Below are 22,546 nucleotides of genomic sequence, written 5' to 3' on the forward strand. Positions count from 1 at the left end.
AAATGTGAATAAGAGCAAGGTTATTAGGTACAGTAGGGTTGAGGGACAAGTCAATTGGGAGGTAAGTTTGAATGGAGAACTGGAGGAAGTGAAGTGTTTTAGATATCTGGGAGTGGATCTGGCAGCAAATGGAACCATGGAAGCAGAAGTGAATCATAGGGTGGGGGAGGGAACAAAAGTTCTGGGAGCGTCGAAGAATGTGTGGAAGTCGAGAACATTATCGCGGAAAGCAAAAATATGTATGTTTGAAGGAATAGTGGTTCCAACAGTGTTATATGGTTGCGAGGTGTGGGCTATAGATAGAGTTGTGCGGAGGAGGGTGGATGTGCTGGAAATGAGATGTTTGAGCACAATATGTTGTGTGAGGTGGTTTGATCGAGTAAGTAATAATAGAATAAGAAAGATTTTTTTTTTTTTTTTTGCTTTATCACTGTCTCCTGCGTTTGCGAGGTAGCGCAAGGAAACAGACGAAAGAAATGGCCCAACCCACCCCCATACACATGTATATACATACGTCCACACACACAAATATACATACCTACACAACTTTCCATGGTTTACCCCAGATGCTTCACATGCCCTGATTCAATCCACAGACAGCACGTCAACCCCGGTATACCACATTGCTCTAATTCACTCTATTCCTTGCCCTCCTTTCACCCTCCTGCATGTTCAGGCCCCGATCACACAAAATCTTTTTCACTCCATCCTTCCACCTCCAATTTGGTCTCCCTCTTCTCCTCGTTCCCTCCACCTCCAACACATATATCCTCTTGGTCAATCTTTCCTCACTCATTCTCTCCATGTGCCCAAACCATCTCAAAACACCCTCTTCTGCTCTCTCAACCACGCTCTTTTTATTTCCACACATCTCTCTTACCCTTATGTTACTTACTCGATCAAACCACCTCACACCACACATTGTCCTTAAACATCTCATTTCCAGCACATCCACACTCCTGCGCACAACTCTATCCATAGCCCACGCCTCGCAACCATACAACATTGTTGGAACCACTATTCCTTCAAACATACCCACTTTTGCTTTCCGAGATAATGTTCTCGACGTCCACACACTCTTCAAGGCTCCCAGAATTTTCGCCCCCTCCCCCACCCTATGATCCACTTCCACTTCCATGGTTCCATCCGCTGCCAGATCCACTCCCAGATATCTAAAACACTTCACTTCCTCCAGTTTTTCTCCATTCAGACTCACCTCCCAATTGACTTGACCCTCAACCCTACTGTACCTAATAACCTTGCTCTTATTCACATTTACTCTTAACTTTCTTCTTTCACACACTTTACCAAACTCAGTCACCAGCTTCTGCAGTTTCTCACATGAATCAGCCACCAGCGCTGTATCATCAGCGAACAACAACTGACTCACTTCCCAAGCTCTCTCATCCCCACCAGACTTCATACTTGCCCCTCTTTCCAAAACTCTTGCATTCACCTCCCTAACAACCCCATCCATAAACAAATTAAACAACCATGGAGACATCACACACCCCTGCCGTAAACCTACATTCACTGAGAACCAATCACTTTCCTCTCTTCCTACATGTACACATGCCTTACATTCTCGATAAAAACTTTTCACTGCTTCTAACAACTTGCCTCCCACACCATATATTCTTAATACCTTCCACAGAGCATCTCTATCAACTCTATCATATGCCTTCTCCAGAAAGAATAAGAAAGATATGTGGTAATAAAAATAGTGTGGTTGAGAGAGAGCAGAAGAGGGTGTTTTGAAAGGGTTTGGTCACATTGAGAGCATGAGTGAGGAAAGATTGACCAAGAGGATATATGTGTCAGTGGTGGAGGGAACGAGGAGAAGTGGGAGACCAAATTGGAGGTGGAAAGATGGAGTGAAAAAGATTTTGAGTGATCGGGGCCTGAACATACAGGAGGGTGAAAGGCATGTAAGGAATAGAGTGAATTGGAACGATTTGGTATACCGGGGTCGATGTGCTGTCAATGGATTGAACCAGGGCATGTGAAGCATCTGGGGTAAACCGTGGAAAGTTCTGTGGGGCCTGGATGTGGAAAGGGAGCTGTGGTTTCAGTGCATTATTACATGATAGCTAGAGACTGAGTGTGAACGAACGTAGCCTTTGTTGTCTTTTCCTAGCACATGAGGGGGTTTTTATTTCATACACGTGTGGCGGGTTGGCGATGGGAATGAATAAAGGCAGCAAGTATGAATTATGTACATGTGTATATATGTATATGTCTGTGTATATATGTATATGTCTGTGTATATATATATATATATATATATATATATATATATATATATATATATATATATATATATATATCCCTGGGGATAGGGGAGAAAGAATACTTCCCACGTATTTCCTGCGTGTCGTAGAAGGCGACTAAAAGGAGAGGGAGCGGGGGGCTGGAAATCCTCCCCTCTCGCTTTTTTTTTTTTTTTTTTTTTTTTTTAATTTTCCAAAAGAAGGAACAGAGAAGGGGGCCAGGTGAGGATATTCCCTCAAAGGCCCAGTCCTCTGTTCTTAACGCTACCTCGCTAACGCGGGAAATGGCGAATAGTATGAAAAAAAAAAAAAAAAAAAAAAATATATATATATATATATATATATATATATATATATATATATATCTATATTCCTATGAGTCCACGGGGAAAATGAAACACAAAAAGTTCCCAAGTGCACTTTCATGTAATAATCACATCATCAGGGGAGACACAAGAGAGAAATATAACAGTCAAATGATATACATCGAAGAGACGAAGCTAGGATGCCATTTGGTAAACATGTGATTGTCCAAAACATACAACGAACGTTCATAAACTTATCATTTTACAAATCTTATCAACAATGAAGTTATCTAATTTGTATAGACCATCACTAATATTAAGATTATAATTCTTTGTGTATTTAATAATAGAATATTCAATGATATTTCTCTTGGTAATAGAGTTTGAGTTAATAACTGAGATGGTGTTACTCCAGTCAATAAAATGATCACAGTTTTTAACATGATTAAACAAGGCATTTGATTCTTGTCCTGTTCTTATACTATATTCATGTTGCTTAAGTCTAACAGAAAGATCCTTACCAGTCTAGATCTTTCATTGATAAATCCCTTAAGTTAGCAAAGAAATCATTTTATTGAGTTGAGCCCAAACCTCCCACTGACACCAAGAATCTTTTAGTTCTCTCTTTTAATAATAATTTCACTTTGCTTCCCATGTTGCTTAAATCCTTTAATGTAAATGTTGCCTTTAGCAACGCTAATACTATAAAGAATATCTTAATCAGGAATTCACCAGAAAATTCTCTTGGTTGCATCTATAAAGTGCCTTATGGAAACTGTGATAAATTTTATGTTGGTCAGACTGGTAAGGATCTTTCTGTTAGACTTAAGCAACATAAATATAGTATAAGAACAGGACAAGAATCAAATGCCTTGTTTAATCATGTTAAAAACTATGATCATTGTATTGACTGGAGTAACGCCATCTCAGTTATTAACTCTAACTCTATTACCAAGAGAAATATCATTGAATCTTCTATTATTAAATACACAAAGAATTATAATCTTAATATTAGTGAAGGTCTATACAAATTAGATATCTTTATTGTTGATAAGATTTGTAAAATGATAAGTTTATGAACGCTCGTTGTATGTTTTGGACAATCACATGTTTACCAAATGGCGTCCTAGCTTTGTCTCTTCGATGTATATCAACTGACTGTTATACTTCTCTCTTGTGCCTCCTCTGATGATGTGATTATTACACGAAAGTGCACTTGGGAACTTTTCTTGTTTCATTTTCCCCGTGGACTCATAGGAATATCTTGATCACGCGCAAAAATTGTGATCCTTTCCAATATATATATATATATATATATATATGTATACATTGAGATGTATAGGTATGTATATTTGCGTGTGAGGACGTGTCTGTATATACATGTGTATGTGGGTGGGTTGGGCCATTCTTTCATCAGTTTCCTTGTGCTACCTCGCTAACGGGGAGACAGCGACAATGAAAAATAAACATGAATATATATAAAAGACATTACAACAGAAAGAAAAATATACCAAAGGACAGAAAACATTCAATGAACATAAAAGAATGGAAGAAAAAATATAATTTGCAATATGCAGATCAAAGCAGAAGATTCAGAAGAAATAATATGGAAAGTGTGAAGTCACACAAAAGAGAATCGGAAGTGAAGGAGATAAAGCAATTCAAAGCATGAAACAAAAACCAAATTATTTGCTTACACACAAAAAAGAATAAAACGGTTAGAGACTGTACCAAACAAGGCAACAGATATGTATGTGAACGCCTTAGAAATAAGTCTAATGTTAATCAACTAGTATAAGTTACTGTTCAATTTGATGAATGAAGACAGTGATGAAAAAATGTGTAATGATTATAAAGAACAAGTACTTACACATACAAATCTATTAGAAAAAGATATCACTGAAATAATCAAAAAAGCTCATAGAAAACTCAGCAAGTTGTCTAAATAAGAAAGAAATTAGTGCCAAGCCTCTTACAACGATGCAAAGAGAAAGCAAAGACCAACCAATCATGGCAGATATACATAAAATGGCATCCTTAACACCAATACACAAAAGAGGAACAATGTCACAGCCCAAACAATACAACCAGTCAGCCTAACTTTATAAGTACTTAAGAAACTGTAATTAAAAGAGTGATAAAAGAACATATAATGGAGCACTTTGATTCAAACGATCTCCTGAGAGTAGGACAGCATGGACGTGTTACTAAGAAAAGCACTCACACATAACTGGTTGCTCATTATAAGGACATATGAAATAGTGACAAAGGAATAGAATGAAAACTATTTCTCTACATTTTTCAAAAGCATCTGATAAAACAAATCATGGGAGTGCTAATGAATAAAATGGCAAAAAATACAAAAACAAAAATAGGAAAATGGATCATAGAATTTCTAACCAACAGAAAGTCCAAAGCAGTTGTAAATGGAAACACATTTGTGGAAGAAGACACACTTTCAGGGGTACCACAAGGAATAGTTCATATCTCAATACATTTTGTAATCATTATATCAGTTGAAGATATGGCTACAAGAGAGAGCATAGTCATATGTTTTCTTAAGTCACATGAGTAAGTAAAGTAATTGAATGTGAAGATACTGAAGAAAACTGACAAAAGGGTATTGATTTTATTCAAAAATAAGAAAATGAGAACTTAAAGGAATTCAACAATAAGTAATCTGAAGTAAAAAGTGAGGCAATTAACAATACTTCAGCACCTACATGTAGTGACCATATATGTACACAAACCAAAAGTGAAACGGACTTTAAATTTTTGAATTTAAGGAACACATTGATAAGATAGAATTTTACAGCCAAATGATGGGAGGAATGATATTTAGAACATCTGCAACGAGAAAGAAAAATTAATGAAAATGAGTGGGGAAAGATTGACAAAGAGAATATATGTGTCAGAGGTGGAGGGAACGAGGAGAAGTGGGAGACCAAACTGAAGGTGGAAAGATGGAGTGAAAAAGATTTTGAGTGATCGGGGCCTGAACATGCAGGAGGGTGAAAGGCGTGCAAGGAATAGAGTGAATTGGAACAATGTGGTATACTGGGGTCGACGTGCTGTCAATGGATTGAACCAGGGCATGCAAACCATCTGGGGTAAACCATGGAAAGTTCTGTGGGGCCTGGATGTGGAAAGGGAGCTGTGGTTTCAGTGCATTATCATATGACAGCTAGAGACTGAGTGTGAACAAATGGGGCCTTTGTTGTCTTTTCCTGGCGATACCTCACACACATGAGGGAGGGGAGGGGGTTGTTATTTCATGTAAGGCGAGGTGGTGATGGGAATGAATAAGGGCAGACAGTATGAATTATGTACATGTGTATATATGTATATGTCTGTGTGTGTATATATATGTATACATTCAGATGTATAGGTATGTATATTTGCATGTATGGATGTGTATGTATATACATGTGTATGTGGGTGGGTTGGGCCATTCTTTCGTCTGTTTCCTTGTGCTACCTCACTAACGCGGGAGACAGCAACAAAGCAAAATAAATAAATAAATAAATGAATATATATATATATATATATATATATATATATATATATATATATATATATATATATATATATATATATATATATATATATATATATATATGTATTTTTTATTTATATTTATTATACTTAGTTGCTGTCTACTGCATTAGCGAGGTAGCACAAGAATGGCCCAACCCACCCACATACACATGCATATACATAGACGCCCACACATGCACATATGCATGCCTACACATTTCAACACAGACATACGCATATATACACACATACATATTCATACTTGCTGCCCTCAGCCATTCCTGTCACCACCCTGCCACACATGAAACAACACCCCCCTTCCCCCTAGTGCGCATGCGAGTTAGCGCTAGAAAAAGACAACAAAGGCCACATTCATTCACTCAGTCTCTAGCTGTCATGTATAATGCACCAAAACCACAGCTTCCTTTCCACATCCAGGCATCATACAACTTTCCATGTTTTACCCCAGACGCTTCACATGCCCTGGTTCAGTCCATTGACAGCATGTCAACCCCGGTATACCACATTGTTCCAATTCACTCTATCCCTTGCATGCCTTTCACCCTCGTGCATGTTTAGGCCCCAATCGCCCAAAATCTTTTTAACTCCATCCTTCTACCTCCAATTTGGTCTCCCACTTCTCCTCATTCCCTCCACCTCTAACACATACATCCTCTTTCTCAATCTTTCCTCACTCATTCTCTCCATGTGACCAAACCATTTCAATACCCCCTCTTCTGCTCTCTCAACCACACTCTTTTTATTACCACACATCTCTCTTACCCTTTCATCACTTACTCGAGCAAACATCCTCACACCACATACTGTCCTCAAGCATCTCATTTCCAACACATCCACCCTCCTCTGCACAAACCTATCTATTGCCCAAGCCTTGCAACCATATAACATTGGTGGAACCACTATTCCCTCAAACATACCCATTTTTGCTTTCCAAGATAATGTTCTTGCCTTCCACACATTCTTCAATGCTCCCAGAACTTTCGCCCCCTCCCCCACTCCGTGACTCACTTCCACTTCCATGGTTCCATCCGTTGCTGATTCTACTCCCAGATATATAAAATGCTTCACTTCCTCCAGTTTTTCTCCATTCAAACTTACTTCCCAACTGACTTGTCCCTCAACCCCAAGTGTACCTAATAACCTTGCTCTTATTCACATTTACTCTCAGCTTTCTTCTTTCACACACTTTACCAAACTCAGTCACTAGCTTCTGCAGTTTCTCACCCAAATCAGCCACCAGCGCTGTATCATCAGTGAACAATAACTGACCCGCTTCCCAAGCCCTCTCATCCACAACGGACAGCATACTTGCCCCTCTCTCCAAAACTCTTGCATTCACCTCCCTAACAACCCTATTCATAAACAAATTAAACAACCATGAAGACATCATGCACCCCTGCCACAAACCAACATTCACTGAGAACCAATCACTTTCCTCTCAATGTTCCCATTTGTTCTCTTGTGTTACGCACTTTACTTACCTCCTTCAAAAGCATCTTTCTATTCTCCCTAAAATTTAATGATACTCTCTCACCCCAACTCTCATTTGTCCTCTTTTTCACCTCCTGCACCTTTCTCTTGACCTCCTGCCTCTTTCTTTTACACATCTCCCAGTCATTCGCACTATTTCCCCGAAAAATCATCCAAATGCCTCTCTTTTCTCTTTCATTAATAATCTTACTTCTTCATCCCACGTCTCACTACCCTTTCTAATCTGCCCATCTCCCACGCTTCTCATGCCACAAGCATCTTTTGCACATGCCATCACTGCTTCAGTAATACATGCCATTCCTCCCCCACTCCCCTTGCATCCTTTGCTCTCACCTTTTTCCATTCTGCACTCAGTCTCTCCTGGAACTTCCTCACACAAGTCTCCTTCCCAAGCTCACTTACTCACACCACTCTCTTCACCCCAACATTCTCTCTTCTTTTCTGAAAACCTCTACAAAGCTTCACCTTCGCCTACACAAGATATTGATCAGACATCCCTCCAGTTGCACCTCTCAGCACATTAACATCCAAAAGTCTCTCTTTTATGCGCCTATCAATTAACACATAATCCAATAACACTCTCTGCCATCCCTCCTACTTACATACGTATACTTACATATATATCTCTTTTTAAACCAGGTATTCCCAATCACCAGTCCTTTTTCAGCACACAAACCTACAAGCTCGTCACCATTTCCATTTACAACACTGAGCACACCATGTTCACAAATTATTCCCTCAACTGCCACGTTACTCACCCTAGCATTCAAATCACCCATCACTATAACCCGGTCTCGTGCATCAAAACTGCTAACACACTCACTCAGATGCCCAAAACATTTGCCTCTCATGATCTTTCTTCCCATGCCCAGGTGCATAGGCACCAATAATCACCGATCTCTCTCCATCGACTTTCAGTTTTATCCATATCAATCTAGAATTTACTTTCTTACACTCTATCACATACTCCCACCACTCCTGTTTCAGGAGTAATGCTACTCCTTCCCTTATCCTTGTCCTATCACCAACCCCTGACTTTACTCCCAAGACATTCCCAAACACTCTTCCCCTTTACCCTTGAGGTTCGTTTCACTTAGAGCCAAAACATCCAGGTTCCTTTCCTCAAACATACTATCTATCTCTCCTTTTTTTCTCATCTCGGTTACATCCACACACATCTAGACACCCCATTCTGAGCCTTCGAGGAGGATGTGCACTCCCTGCATGACTCCTTCTTCTGTTGCTATATACATATATATATTATCTATTTATTCATTTATTTATTTTGCTTTGTCACTGTCTCCCGCGTTAGCGAAGTAGCACAAGGATACAGACGAAAGAATGGCCCAACCCACCCACATACTAATGTATATACATACACGCCCAAACACACAAATATACATACCTATACATCTCAACGCATACATATATATACACACACAGACATATACATATATACACATGCATATAATTCATACTGTCTGCCTTTATTCATTTCCATTGCCACCTCGCCACACATGAAATAACAACCCGCTCCCCCCTCATGTGTGCGAGGTAGCGCTAGGAAAAGACAACAAAGGCCCCATTTGTTCACACTCAGTCTCTATTATGTAATAATGCACCGAAACCACAGCTCCCTTTCCACATCCAGGCCCCACAGAACTTTCCATGGTTTACCCCAGATGGTTTGCATGCCCTGGTTCAATCCACTGACAGCACGTTGACCCTGGTATACCACACTGTTCCAATTCACTCTATTCCTTGCATGCCTTTCACCATGCCCTGGTTCAATCCACACACGCTAATATACATACCTATACATCTCAATGTATACATATATATACACACACAGACATATACATATACACTCATGTACAGAATTCATACTGTCTGCCTTTATTCATTCCCATTGCTACCCCACCACACATGAAATAACAATCCCCTCCCCCCTCATGTGTGCGAGGTAGAGCTAGGAAAAGACAACAAAGGCCATATTCATTCACACTCAGTCTCTAGCTGTCATGTAATAATGCACCGAAACCACAGCTCCCTTTCCACATCTAGGCCCCACAGAACTTTCCATGGTTTACCCTAGACGCTTCACATGCACTGGTTCATTCCATTGAGAGAACATCGACCCTGGTACATCACATCGTTCCAATTCACTCTATTCCTTGCACGCCTTTCACCCTCCTGCGTGTTCAGGCCCAAATCACTCAAAATCTTTTTCACTCCATCTTTCCACCTCCAATCTGGTCTCCCACTTCTCCTCGTTCCCTCCATCTCTGACACATATGTCCTCTTTGTCAATCTTTCCTCGCTCATTCTCTCCATGTGTCCAAACCATTTCAAAACACCCTCTTCTGCTCTCTCAACCACACTCTTTTTATTACCGCACATTTCTCTTACCCTATTATTACTTTCTTGAGCAAACCACCTCACACCACATATTGTCCTCAAACATCTCATTTCCAGCATATTCACCCTCCTCTGCACAATTCTATCTGTAGCCCATGCCTCGCAACCATATAACATTGTTGGAGACACTATTCCTTTATACATACCCATTTTTGCTTTCCAAGATAACGTTCTCGCCTTCCACACATTTTACAACGCTCCCAGAACTTTCGCCCCCTCCCCCACCCTACGATTCACTTCCGCTTCCATGGTTCCATCCGCTGCCAAATCCACTCCCAGATGTCTAAAACACTTCACTTCCTCCAGTTTTTCTCCATTTAAACTTAACTTCCGGTTGACTTGTCCCTCAACCCTACTCTACCTAATAACCTTGCTCTTATTCACATTTACTCTCAGCTTTCTTCTTTCACACACTTTACCAAACTCAGTCACCAGCTTCTGCAGTTTCTCACACGAATCAGCCACCAGCGCTGTATCATCAGCGAACAACTGACTCATTTCCCAAGCTCTCTCATCCACAACAGACTGCATACTTGCCCCTCTTTCCAAAACTCTTGCATTCACCTCCCTAACAACCCCATCCATAAACAAATTAAACAACCATGGAGACATTATGCACCCCTGCCACAAACCGACATTCACTGAGAACCAATCACTTTCCTCTTTTCCTACTCGTACACATTACATTCTCGATACAATCTTTTCACTGCTTCTAACAACTTGCCTCCCACACCATATATTCTTAATACCTTCCACAGAGCATCTCTATCAACTCTATCATATGCCTTCTCCAGATCCATAAATGCTACATACAAATCCATTTGCTTTTCTAAGTATTTCTCACATACATTCTTCAAAGAAAACAACTGATCCACACATTCTCTACCACTTCTGAAACCACACTGCTCTTCCCCAATCTGATGCTCTGTACAAGCCTTCACCCTCTCAATCACTACCCTCCCATATAATTTCCTAGGAATACTTAACAAACTTATACCTCTGTAATTTGAGCACTCTCTTTATCTTCTCTGCCTTTGTAGAATGACACTATGTAAGCATTCCGCCAATCCTCAGGCACCTCACCATGAGTCATACACACATTAAATAACCTTACCAACCAGTCAACAACAAAGTCACCCCCTTTTTCAATAAATTCCACTGCAATACCTTCCAAACCTGCCACCTTGCCGGCTTTCATCTTCTGCAAAGCTTTTACTACCTCTTCTCTGTTTACCAAATTATTCTCCCCAACCTTCTCACTTTGCACACCACCTCGACCAAAACACCCTATATCTGCCACTCTATCATCTAACACATTCAAGAAACCTTCAAAATACTCACTCCATCTCCTTCTCACATCACCACTACTTGTTATCACCTCCCCATTTGCCCCCTTCACTGATGTTCCCATTTGTTCCCTTATCTTACGCACTTTATTTACCTCCCTCCAAAACATATTTCTATTTTCCCCAAAATCTAATGATACTCTCTAATCCCAACTCTCATTTGCCTTTTTCACCTCTTGCACCTTTCTCTTGACCTCCTGCCTCTTTCTTTTATACATCTCCCAGTCATTTGCATTATTTCCCTGCAAAAATTGTTCAAATGCCTCTCTCATCTCTTTCACTAATAATCTTACTTCTTCATCCCACCACTCACTACCCTTTCTAATCCGCCCACCTCCCACGCTTCTCATGCCACAAGCATCTTTTGCCAAGCCATCACTGCTTCCCTAAATACATCACATTCCTCCCTCACTCCACTTACGTCCTTTGTTCTCACCTTTTTCCATTCTGTACTTAGTCTCTCCTGGTACTTCCTCACATAAGTCTCCTTCCTAAGCTCACTTACTCTTGTGAACACTGCTACATTGTATGTTGGTCAGTAAAGTAGAGGGAGATAAATAAGTAAGAGAGTATACTGTTCTCACATTTGGGTGGTTCTAGTTCTGCATCCTTACTTGACATAGTTAAGAGTAGCCCAACTCACAATCTCTCCCAGGCTAACTTCAAAACTTGACTCACTTGCCCTGCAAAGTTGGTTAAATTTCCATCTTTTATAGATATTACTTTGGTTTTCACTCCCAAGAGTTGGCTTCTTGTATTCCCCCACCACTAGTTAGACCACACAATACTTGGTAAGCTGCAGCATCACATGATTACTATGCACCCATTGGCAACTTAAGGATGGGCCGTTTTGATAACTGTTTCTTTTCCTTCACCTCAAAGCTTTGGAATTCTAACCCCTCAAGCCTTTCTCAATAACTATAACCTGGCACATTTTAAAAGACAGGTTCTTCACTTTCTTTAAAATTTGAAATACTTTTTTTTCCCTTTCATAATCCTCTATTTCAATTAGGGCTCAGCCTTGAAGTGGCCTTTTTTTCTGTGCCTGGAGCCTCCAACATAAAAAAAATCATGTTTATTAATGTCTATCATATCCTGTTTTCTATATGCAAGCAGCTATTTCTGTTTATATTCACAAGTACATACAAATTTGAAAAATCAAAGGATGACCTTAATCTTAATGCAGTTGTCAAAATCTGTGTGATATCTAAGTATCAAAGATGCAAATGGCAGTATTTCAGGGTGAAGGACTGGAAGCTGTCTAAAAGGTGACTCAGAGGAAATGTATGAAGAAGGCAAATGAAATGAAGGCACCCAACAAGAGAACCACACCGGGACACACACCCTTGAAGGTCTGCAAGTTTTGTGACATCAAGCTTATTCAGAATGAATGGCCAGCATATGGTAAGACCTGTAACAAGTGTAACAAGAAGAATCACTCTGCAAGTGAATGCGGATCAAAGCCACAGAAAGGCTATAAGAGAAGTTTAGTCAATGGTATCCAATAGAGTGTAGACACAGAAGATGACAGTGATGTCCAGTATGTTTGGAAGCTATCAACATGAAGCAGTGACAGAACCATCATGACATCCATGGAGGTAGGCAGAAAGAAGGTGAACTTTCAAGTTGATTGTGGTGTAAACATGAATATTTCTCAACTCAACATGTAGTGCCTGACAGGCAGTTAAAGTCCTGTGATACAGTGCTGTACATATGGAATTCAGCTAAGCCAAATGGGAAAGTGTAGAATAGTTATTGTCAACTGTAATACTATTTGTCTATCTATACATCTGATGCCCATTCCCTCTGGGAACTTCCTCAAGGGGATGGCAAAGGCAAAAGAGTCTCCATATGTGGTGAACTCCAGTGCTACTTCTTAGCCTTCATACCTCACCCTTAACAGGGAACTGGTAGAGGGCAACTTTGTTTCCATAGACTCCTACCTAATGTGCCTACCTAATGTTTCTGTTCCACACTAATACTTCTACCTAATGCTCCTGCCAAATGTTCCAACATTTTACTTCAATCGAAAGCTCCTATCATTTGCCAATTAGCAGGGCTAGCACACAGCACTAACTGCAAAAAAGTTTAGAGTTACAAAGAATGAGTTGTGTAAGTTAAGTGTTTCAGGGAAATATTGTTTGTGGACAGAACACAAGTAGTCCACATATGAGCAAGGCATAAAGAAAAGACAGCTACCTGAGTCAGAGGAGTGCAGCTTGACAACCAATGAAGGCTCATTGCACAGCCATCACTAACCCTCCTGATACCCAGGCGGGTAGTACCAGTATACACTTCAATTGTCGTTGGCTGCCTACCACCTAACTATAAGACTAAAAAAAAAGGTTTTGTAGAGTGATTTATTGTGGAACATGGTCTTATTCCAATTTCAGGTAAAAAAGCACCAGAACAGATGAATTTGATTTATCTATCTATCTATACCTCTGACACCCACTCACTTTCGGGAATGTCCTCATGAGAGTGGCTACAGCAAAAGAGTCTCCATAACTGCTGAATCCCACTGTTGTTTCTTTGCCTTTAGTGCCTCACCCTTAACAAGTCACTAGCACAGGGAAAAAACTCTAGCATAGTGTTTTCTGAGGCTCCAACCTAATATTCCTACTAACTACTTCTACCTAATGTGTCGACAATGTTCTAACCTACTACTACTACTATCTATTGCTCCAAGCATTTTGGTAGGGTTAGTGAAAAGCTCTCTGCTGGAAAATCTAGAGTTGTCAGGAATGAGTTGTGTTAGTTATGTGTTGTCAAGTGTTATTTGTGACAAACAGAGATTGTATATTTGTGGACAGAATACCAGCAGTCCACATGTGAGTGAGGCAGATTTAAAAGAAACAGCTAAATGGTTCAAAAGAGTGAACCTTGACAACCACTGAAGTGATGGCTCACTATGCAGCCATCATCAACCCTCCCAATACCTAGGAAGGTAGTAACAGTAATATACCTTCCCAGTCAGTGGCTGCCTACCAACTAAAACCTATTGATGGAACTGATAACAGTGAATTATGAGATTAGTGCATTTCAAGATGTGTTCTCAAAACTGTTCTCAAACTTTCAGTGATGTGTTTTCAGAAGAGCTGGGGAAATCACCTGGTGCTGTTAATCAAACTCCTGATTCATCATCTAACCAAGTGGCAATGTCATCATGTCAAGTGCCAATCAGTGTTAAACAAAACGTTCATGATAAGCTTAATAAATTGCATGAAATGAATGTCATAGCTATAGTGAATGAACAAACAGAATGGGTTAGTTATATGGTTTTTGGAAGCACGATATCAGGTAACATTTGAATTTGCAATTATCTACAAGCACTGAATAAAGACCAGAAAAGAGAAATACATCCACTGTTCTCAAAATTTGATCAAAGGAATGGTTACCGGCACCGTATATTAGATGATCAGTTATCTTACAACATTTCAGACACCACTAGGAAGGTACAAGCGATTATGATTACTATTTGTCTTAGCTATGAGAAGTGAAATATTCCAAAAGTTGCTGAATGCAGCCTTTATGTATTTGCATGTACAATATCAGAAACAATGATGAACAAGCGAGCAATAATCATGGTAATAATGTGTGTAAACTGTTAGAAAGATGTAGGAAGCAAAGGATTAAGCTCCAGAATTGTAAGACAGAACTAAGGAAGACTGAGAATTCTTTTCTAGGACATAAGGTATCTTAGCATAATTTGAAACCTGATCCTGGTAAGACAGCATCCACTGTAAAGATGAAAACTCCACAAGATAAGACAGAGGCAAAGAGATGCGCTGGCACAGTGAATCATCTGGCAAGATTCTTACCCAAATTATACGACGTACCACAGCGCATCCATCAAGTGACTAACAAAGATGTTCAGTGGCAATGAAGAAGAGTAAAGGAAGAGGCTCTAGACAAGGTCACGCAGTTAGTGACATCCTCTCCTGATTTAGCTTTCTATGACCAAAACAAACTTTGTTATTCAGTGTGACACTAATCAGGTAGGCTGAGGTTGTATGCAGATGCAGAAAGGTAAACCAATATCTTATGCAAGCAATGCACTGACTCCTATGGAGGCTAGGTATGCAGAGATAAAGAGATGATAGCAGTAGTTTTTACAGTGACAGATTCATCAATATACAGTAGGGAGACTGTTCACAATAATATGTGAGCACAAACCTCTACAATCAAAAGGAACAGCAAAGAAGAGGTTGGATGAAAGATAAAAAGAGGTGATAACAAATTCTGGAAATGCACGACATAACAGGCTAGTTAAAAAGACCTTAACAATGAGTAAAAACCATGAGACAGTATGGCAAGAGATGTACAAGATGATAGAGGGTTAGAGACAGACTCAGGTTTGGACAATGCAAATATGGATGTGTATGCTAAGTAGCATGCAGAATCAGGAAAGGGGTGAAGCAGGTCACAGAGAAGATTCTTCTAGTGCAGCAAGCAGAGGTACTTGGTATAGTGTGAGACCAACTAGAAATGTGCTTCAAGTTAGATTCAAGGATTACATTGTATCCAAGTTAATATGTTGGTACACAAGAATACTGAGGTAACTGTGCCACAAATAACCTCTTTCAGTTTAAATACTAACATGTATGACAATCATATTATATTTTTGGAAGCTTTTCTTTCATTCATACTCGATCGCTATTTCCAGCATTAGTGAGGTAGCATCAGGAACAGATGAAGAAAGGCCACATTCATTCGCATCCAATCTCTAGCTGTCTTGTGCAATGCACCAAAACCACAGCTCCCTATCCACGACCAGGCCCTGCAGATCTTTCCAAGTTTTACCTCTGATGCTTTAGGTGAGTCCAGTGACAGCAAGTTGACCCCTGCATATCACTTCATTCCAATGCACTCTATCCTATGCACAACTTTCACCTTCCTGTATATTCAGGTGCTGAATGCTCAAAATCTCTTTCACTCCCCTTTCTGTTCCCTTCATCTCTGACACATATATTCTCTCTGTTGACTTTTCCTCATTCACTCTCTCCAAATGTCCAAACCATTTCAGCACTCCCTCTTCAGCTCTCTCAACCACACCCTTTTTAGTACCACACCTCTCTCTCACTTGAACAAACCACCTCACACCACATATTGTCCACAAAAATTTCTTTTCTAACACCTCCACTCTCCAAAGAAAATCATTAATAGATCATACCTTGCATCCATATAAAATGGTTGTGAATTACTATGTCTTCAAACATGCCCATTATTGCCCATGTCCATACCCAGGCATCTAAAACACTTCCCTTCCTCTAATTTTTCTCCAATCAAACTCACACCCCAAATAACCTGTCCCTAATCATATTAAACCTCATAACTTTGCTTTTACTCACATTTACTCTTAACTTCCTCCTTTCATACACTCTTCTAAACTCAGTCACCAACTTCTGCAGCTTCTCACTCAAATATGCCACTAGCATTGTATCATCAGCACACAACAACTAACTCACTTCCCAGGTGAGAAAAACAAGAACAAGTGGGGACATCATTGAACAGACAAAGGGAAAGTGGTAAAAGGTACAGATGAGGTGAGGAGGTGGAGCAAATAGTCTGAAGGTTTGCTGAATGTGTTTGATGATAATTTGCGGCAGATATATATGGTGTTTGGGTCAGGAAGGAATGCACAATGAAAGAGTCATGGAAAGTGGTTTGGTGGGGAGAGAGGATGTGATAGAAGCCTTGAGTGAGATGAAATGTGGTGATGTGGCAGGAGTGGGTGGTATTGCAAATAAATTTCTAAAGAAAGGGGGTACCTGTGTTGTTGCATAATTAGTTAGAATTTTCAATGTATAACTGGATCAAGGTGAAGTGCCTGAGGATTGGAGGAATGCATGTACAGTGCCACTGTACAAAGGCAAGGAAAAATGGTGAGTGTTTAGACTGCTGAGGCATAAGTTTGTTGAATATACCAAGTAAACTGAAAGGAGGAGTGGTGATTGAGAGGGTGAAGGAATGTACTGATCATCAGGGTGGGGAAGAACAATCATGGTATCTCCTTCCCTCGAATGGCTAAGCTGTGGAATCCTCTTCTTTCATTTGTCTTTTCCTTTTCATATAAAGTGTCTTCCTTTAAGAGTCAGGTCTACACACACTTTCAGAGCCCTGATTAATTTCTAATTGCCTTCCCTTTAACATTTTTCTTTCATCTGAGATGGCTTTGATTGAGGTATGTTATTTGCCCATGCCATGTCATTTATAAAAAAAGTTTTTGCTAAAAGCAGCAATGTTTTCACCTTGAGTGCAAGGCATGTGTACAAGTAAGAAAAGAGGACAGTGAGTGGTTCCAGGAGAAAGCTGGTATGAGGCAGGAGTGTGTCATGTCACCCTGGCTGTTTAATTTGTTTATGGAAGAAGTGGTGAGAGAGGTAAACGCAATGAAGGGTCTTAGGGAGAGGTAGGTACGTATGTATGAGTGGGAAGTGAATCATTTGTTGTTAGCTTGTGACAGACTCAAGTGAAAAAATGCAGAAGTTGGTGACTGAGTTTGGATGAGTGTGAGAAAGGAGGAAGTTGCAAGTAAATGCGTAAAAAAGCAAGGTTGTTGGGTTTGGCAGTGCAGAGGGAGTGATTAGTCGGAGTGTGAGTTAGAATAGAGAGAATCTGGAGAAAGAGATTTTACATACCTAAGAGTGGACATGGCTGTGAATGGAACCATGGAAGCAGAAGTGAGTCATTGGGTGGTTAAGGGGGTGAAGGTTCTGGGAGCACTGAGGAATGTGTGGAAAGATAGTTCATCGTCTGGGTGGGCAAAAATGGGTATGTTTGAAGGAACCGTAGTCTCAACAAAGTAGTGCAAAGTTGTATGGACATGAAGCATGGGCTATTGGTGAAAATGTACTGAAAAGGTGGATATGATGAAAATGAAATGTTTGAGTGAAATATGTGATGTGAGGTTAGTTGATCAAGTTATCAAAGTGTAAAAGAGAGGTGTGCCATTTAGAAGAGTATGGGTGAGACATTTGAAGAGGGTGTGCTGAAATGTTTGGACATAAGGAGAGAATGAGAGAAGGGAGGTGTCCAAACTGGAAGGAACAATGAGAAAGAAGATCAAATTAGCCATGGAAGGATGGAATGAAAAAGATTCTGAGTACTTGCAGTACGTAATAAAAGGGTAAGAGCGAGAGATGTGATAATGAAAGTGTGGTTGAGAGAGCGGAAGAGGGTGTGCTAAAATGGTTTGGATACATGGAGAGAATGAGTGAGGAGAGGTTGACAAAGGATAAATGTGTCAGAATCATGGGTGACAACGAGAAGAGGGACACCAAACTGAAGATGGAAGGATGGAGTGAAAAAGATCTTGAGTGATCACGAACTGAACATGTAGGACAGTGAAAGATGTGCATGGGATAGAGTGAATTGGAGCAATGTTGTATTAAAAAAAGGGGGCAATGTGCTTTCAATGGACTGAACCAGGGCATATGAGACAGACTGGGGAAAACCACAGAAAGGTTTGCAGGGCATGACTAAGGATAGGGGATTGTAGTTTCAGTGCACTGCACATGACACCTAGAGAATGGATATGACTGAATGTAGCCTTTCTTTGCTCTGTTAATAGCGCTACCTCGCTAATGTGGGGAAATAGTAGAAAAGTTAAAAATATACATACACACACACACATAGAGTTTCATGTACACTGTAGCAGTGATCCCCTTAACTAGCTCTTGCACTTAGGCACACTGCACTGGCCTTACTCTCATATATGCATCCTAGAGAATTTGACTTCATGAAGTAAACTGGAGGAAATAAATCATAGTTACCACAGAGTTACATCTGAACATAATCACTAAATTATCACATTACCTGTGTGTGACCTCACATGCAAGGTTAAGGAGGTCAAGTGATTGAACTGTTTGCCGCAAATTTCACAGGTAAATTTTTTTTGTCCAGTATGAATGTTCATGTGGTTGTACAAGTTCCCACGGGTTTTGAAGGCTGTATTGCACACTTCACAAGGATATGGTCTGTGAAAATTTTGCACAATTAAAATACATTTCACATGTACTGAAAATTAAAAACAGTACTCTTTAAAATTTCCATAATTCACTTAACCAGCCAAATGCAATTTTATATACCTATGTTATGTCTATCAAGAACTATCATGAATCTCTAATGCTTATGGAAGTACAAAGTGGGGTTAGGTTTTGAAAACTGGAGAACCTTTTCTCTCCAAGGTGTTGTCCCTCAAGCATGAGAAATTCTATAAGATGTTCTCTTGGAAAGGCTGGATAATGCTTCTAATCCTTAGTAATTTTGGGTAGGAAGCACTGCCCTTCCCCATCCTTCCTTATCCACTCAACCATGGGAGCAGTAACTTACTCACTTTAGGCCTACCTTCCTTCAACCAAAGACTAACAAAGAGATGATGTCATCAGCTTATTCAATCCTGGCAATCCAAAAGCTCAGAATTTGAGGGTTGCAAGTCAACCAAAAAACAGTCATAGTTAATAAAGAGAAAAACTTTTTTAAAAAATAGAAGGGAAGGCAGGTCAGAGTATGAAAATCAGGAAAAAATGCTCATGGAACATTGCTTTAGATAGTGGGGTTGGCAGAGTAGGGTAAGAAAATCAGGAAAAAATGCTCATGGGACATCAACTTAGAAGGAAAGGCAGGGAAGGTAAGAAAACCAAGAACAAATGCCCATGGATCACTACCTCACAGAGAAAAAATTTGTTCGTCTTCAAAACCAACACTTCTCTCCTCTGCAGTCGATCAAGCATGAGAGTGTACCTCCATGAGGGGTAGGGGGAGATTAGAGGAAAATTTCAGATAATAAGAGTACCCCAAAAAGTTACATGTGGGTTGCTGGTATTCAACCCCAATCTCACATCACCTTTTTTTCTCAAACACACTACCTGAAAACAAGTAGCACATACATCTTTTTCCATAATTTTCTTACTTTATTCCCATCCTTTACTCACCTAAAATCTATGATAAGCACAATAACTGATTCATAGTGGCACTCCAACTGTGAAGAGTTGGGTGGATTCTAAGGCCTACTTGATCACCAAGCATTGTTTACATGTATGAAGGAAGTGTATTGCAAGGAGATGAAAAGTATGTGAGAAAGGGTAGTGAGTGGTGGGATGACAAAGATAAGTTGCAAGTGAAAGAGAAGAGAGAAGTTTATGGGCATTACTTGCCGGGAAGGGGTGTGAGTGATTGGCATTTGTACAAAAGAAAGTGGCAAGACATCAAGAGGAAGGTGCAGCATTTAAAGAAAAGAGGGAAAATGAGAACTGGGCTTTGTCAGGATCAGCAAACTTCAGGGGAAAATAAGAAAATTTTTAAAAAGAGCTTATAAGCATGAGAAAAGCATGAGAACATATGGGTGCATCAGTGATGGGGATGCACAAAGATGAGGTGAATGGAGCAAGTACTTTGAAGGACAGTTGAATGTGTTTGATATGATAGCAGATATGGGTTGACTGGGTTGGGAAGGTGTGGCAAATGGTAGTGTCTTTGTAAGTGATGTGATGAAAAGAGAGGAGGTAGTGAAAGCCATATGAGATGAAAAGAGACAAAATGGTTAGAATAAATAAGATCACAGTGGAATTTCACAAGGAAGGAGGTAACTCTGTTGTTGACTGGTTATTTAAGATTTATAATGTCTGTATGCCTTATGGTGAAGTGGCTGAGGACAGGTAAAATGCATTCATAATGCCACTGTATAAAGGCAAGGAGAAGACAGTGGTGACTGAGTGGGTGGTGGAATGCACAGAGCTTTAGCTTAGGGTGGAGCAATGTGATTTGCGGGTAAGTTGCTTGCTTTGAAGAATGTGAGGAAGAAATACCAAGGGAAACAAGAGAATCTGTATGTAGTGTTTATGGATTTGTTGGAAATGTATGGTAAGGTTGACAAGACAGCCTGTGGAAGGTGTAATGAATATATGGTGTGGGAGGAAAGCTCCTAGAAGCAATGAGGAGTTTTTACCAATAAAGTAATGTAGGAGAAAAGCTACTAGAAGCAATGAAAGGTTTTTACCAATAAAGTTATGCATGTGTGCAGGTAGAAAGACAGGAGTGTTGATTTTAAGATTCTCTTGCTCTACATATGGTGAAGAAAATTAACAAAAGAGTTAATGAGATATAACTCCTAAATTTCCAATAGCAACAGGCCTCAAACCTCTACTGCTGTAAAACAATTCTCTCATTACCATTCTTAACTCACCTGTCATCAGAATGGACACTGTAATGTCTCTGAAGAAGTTGTTTATGCTTAAATGCAGCATTACAAATATGACACACAAACATGCGTCCATTGTTGTGGGTGGAATCACGATGATATATGAGGGAACTTGGATGGGTAAACAGTTTGCCACAGATTGGGCATGGATATTCACGCTCTTCTCTTGGTGGCTGAAAAAAGGTACTTCATATTTTCAAATCCTATGTACTACAATATATATCAAAAACATATCAACTGATTATACAGGTTTATGTTAGAGAATGATATGGCTGAAGAACAAAGGACAACAAAGGACAACACTTAGATAACCATATTTTGCACATTGGCCCAAGATAACCCCTAAACATAATATTCAGTTAAGTTGGAGAGTATAACTGTCACAAATGTCATAAGAGATAAAATAAGAAGAAGAAATAGAAATAAACAGTGGGTTCAAGTTGAGCAATTTTGTGAAAGAAAGTAAAACTTACATTGGACCATTTCAAAAAGTAGGTTTCCCATTTCTGTGATGAATCACAATTAATATTCCTGGATCTGAAATTCTTACAAACTCAACCTAAGTTTGATATAACATTCAGTGGTTAATTGCATAAAAGGTACTGGGTAAAAACTTCAGTAACACTGAACACCTTGTTACAGCAAACTCTTCATTATATACAAATTTTAGGACCTAGAAATTTTATAAAAAAATAGGGTTCTGCAGATGTTCATCATCCTCCTTCTGCCTTAGGAGTATTCTTTCCATTTACTACTTTATGTTAGCCAGAGATATAGATAGATATATATCATTTTTCATTATCATATATTTGATCACCTTTCCCTGTGTTAGTGAGGTAGTGCCAAGAAACACAAGAAGAAAGACTTGTTCACCCACATACACATATGCTCACATACACGTACATATACACATACATATACATATATATACATATATGTACACATACATACACGTAC

General features: G+C 39.6%; 1 protein-coding gene across 1 annotated transcript in view; it reads right to left on the bottom strand.

The window, feature by feature from the left end:
* LOC139750064 (uncharacterized) overlaps positions 1-22,546 on the bottom strand; it is a 278,496-nt gene that overhangs the window by 95,626 nt on the left and 160,324 nt on the right. The window contains exons 12-13 of the mRNA XM_071664399.1: positions 21,575-21,762; positions 19,207-19,367 (exon numbers count right to left, since the gene is read on the bottom strand). Of these exons, the coding sequence (XP_071520500.1) occupies positions 19,207-19,367; positions 21,575-21,762 (349 nt within the window). The remainder of the gene's footprint in view (positions 1-19,206; positions 19,368-21,574; positions 21,763-22,546) is intronic.

This window comes from Panulirus ornatus, chromosome 9 (genome assembly GCF_036320965.1).
Source record: "Panulirus ornatus isolate Po-2019 chromosome 9, ASM3632096v1, whole genome shotgun sequence".
NCBI classification, from domain to species: domain Eukaryota; kingdom Metazoa; phylum Arthropoda; class Malacostraca; order Decapoda; family Palinuridae; genus Panulirus; species Panulirus ornatus.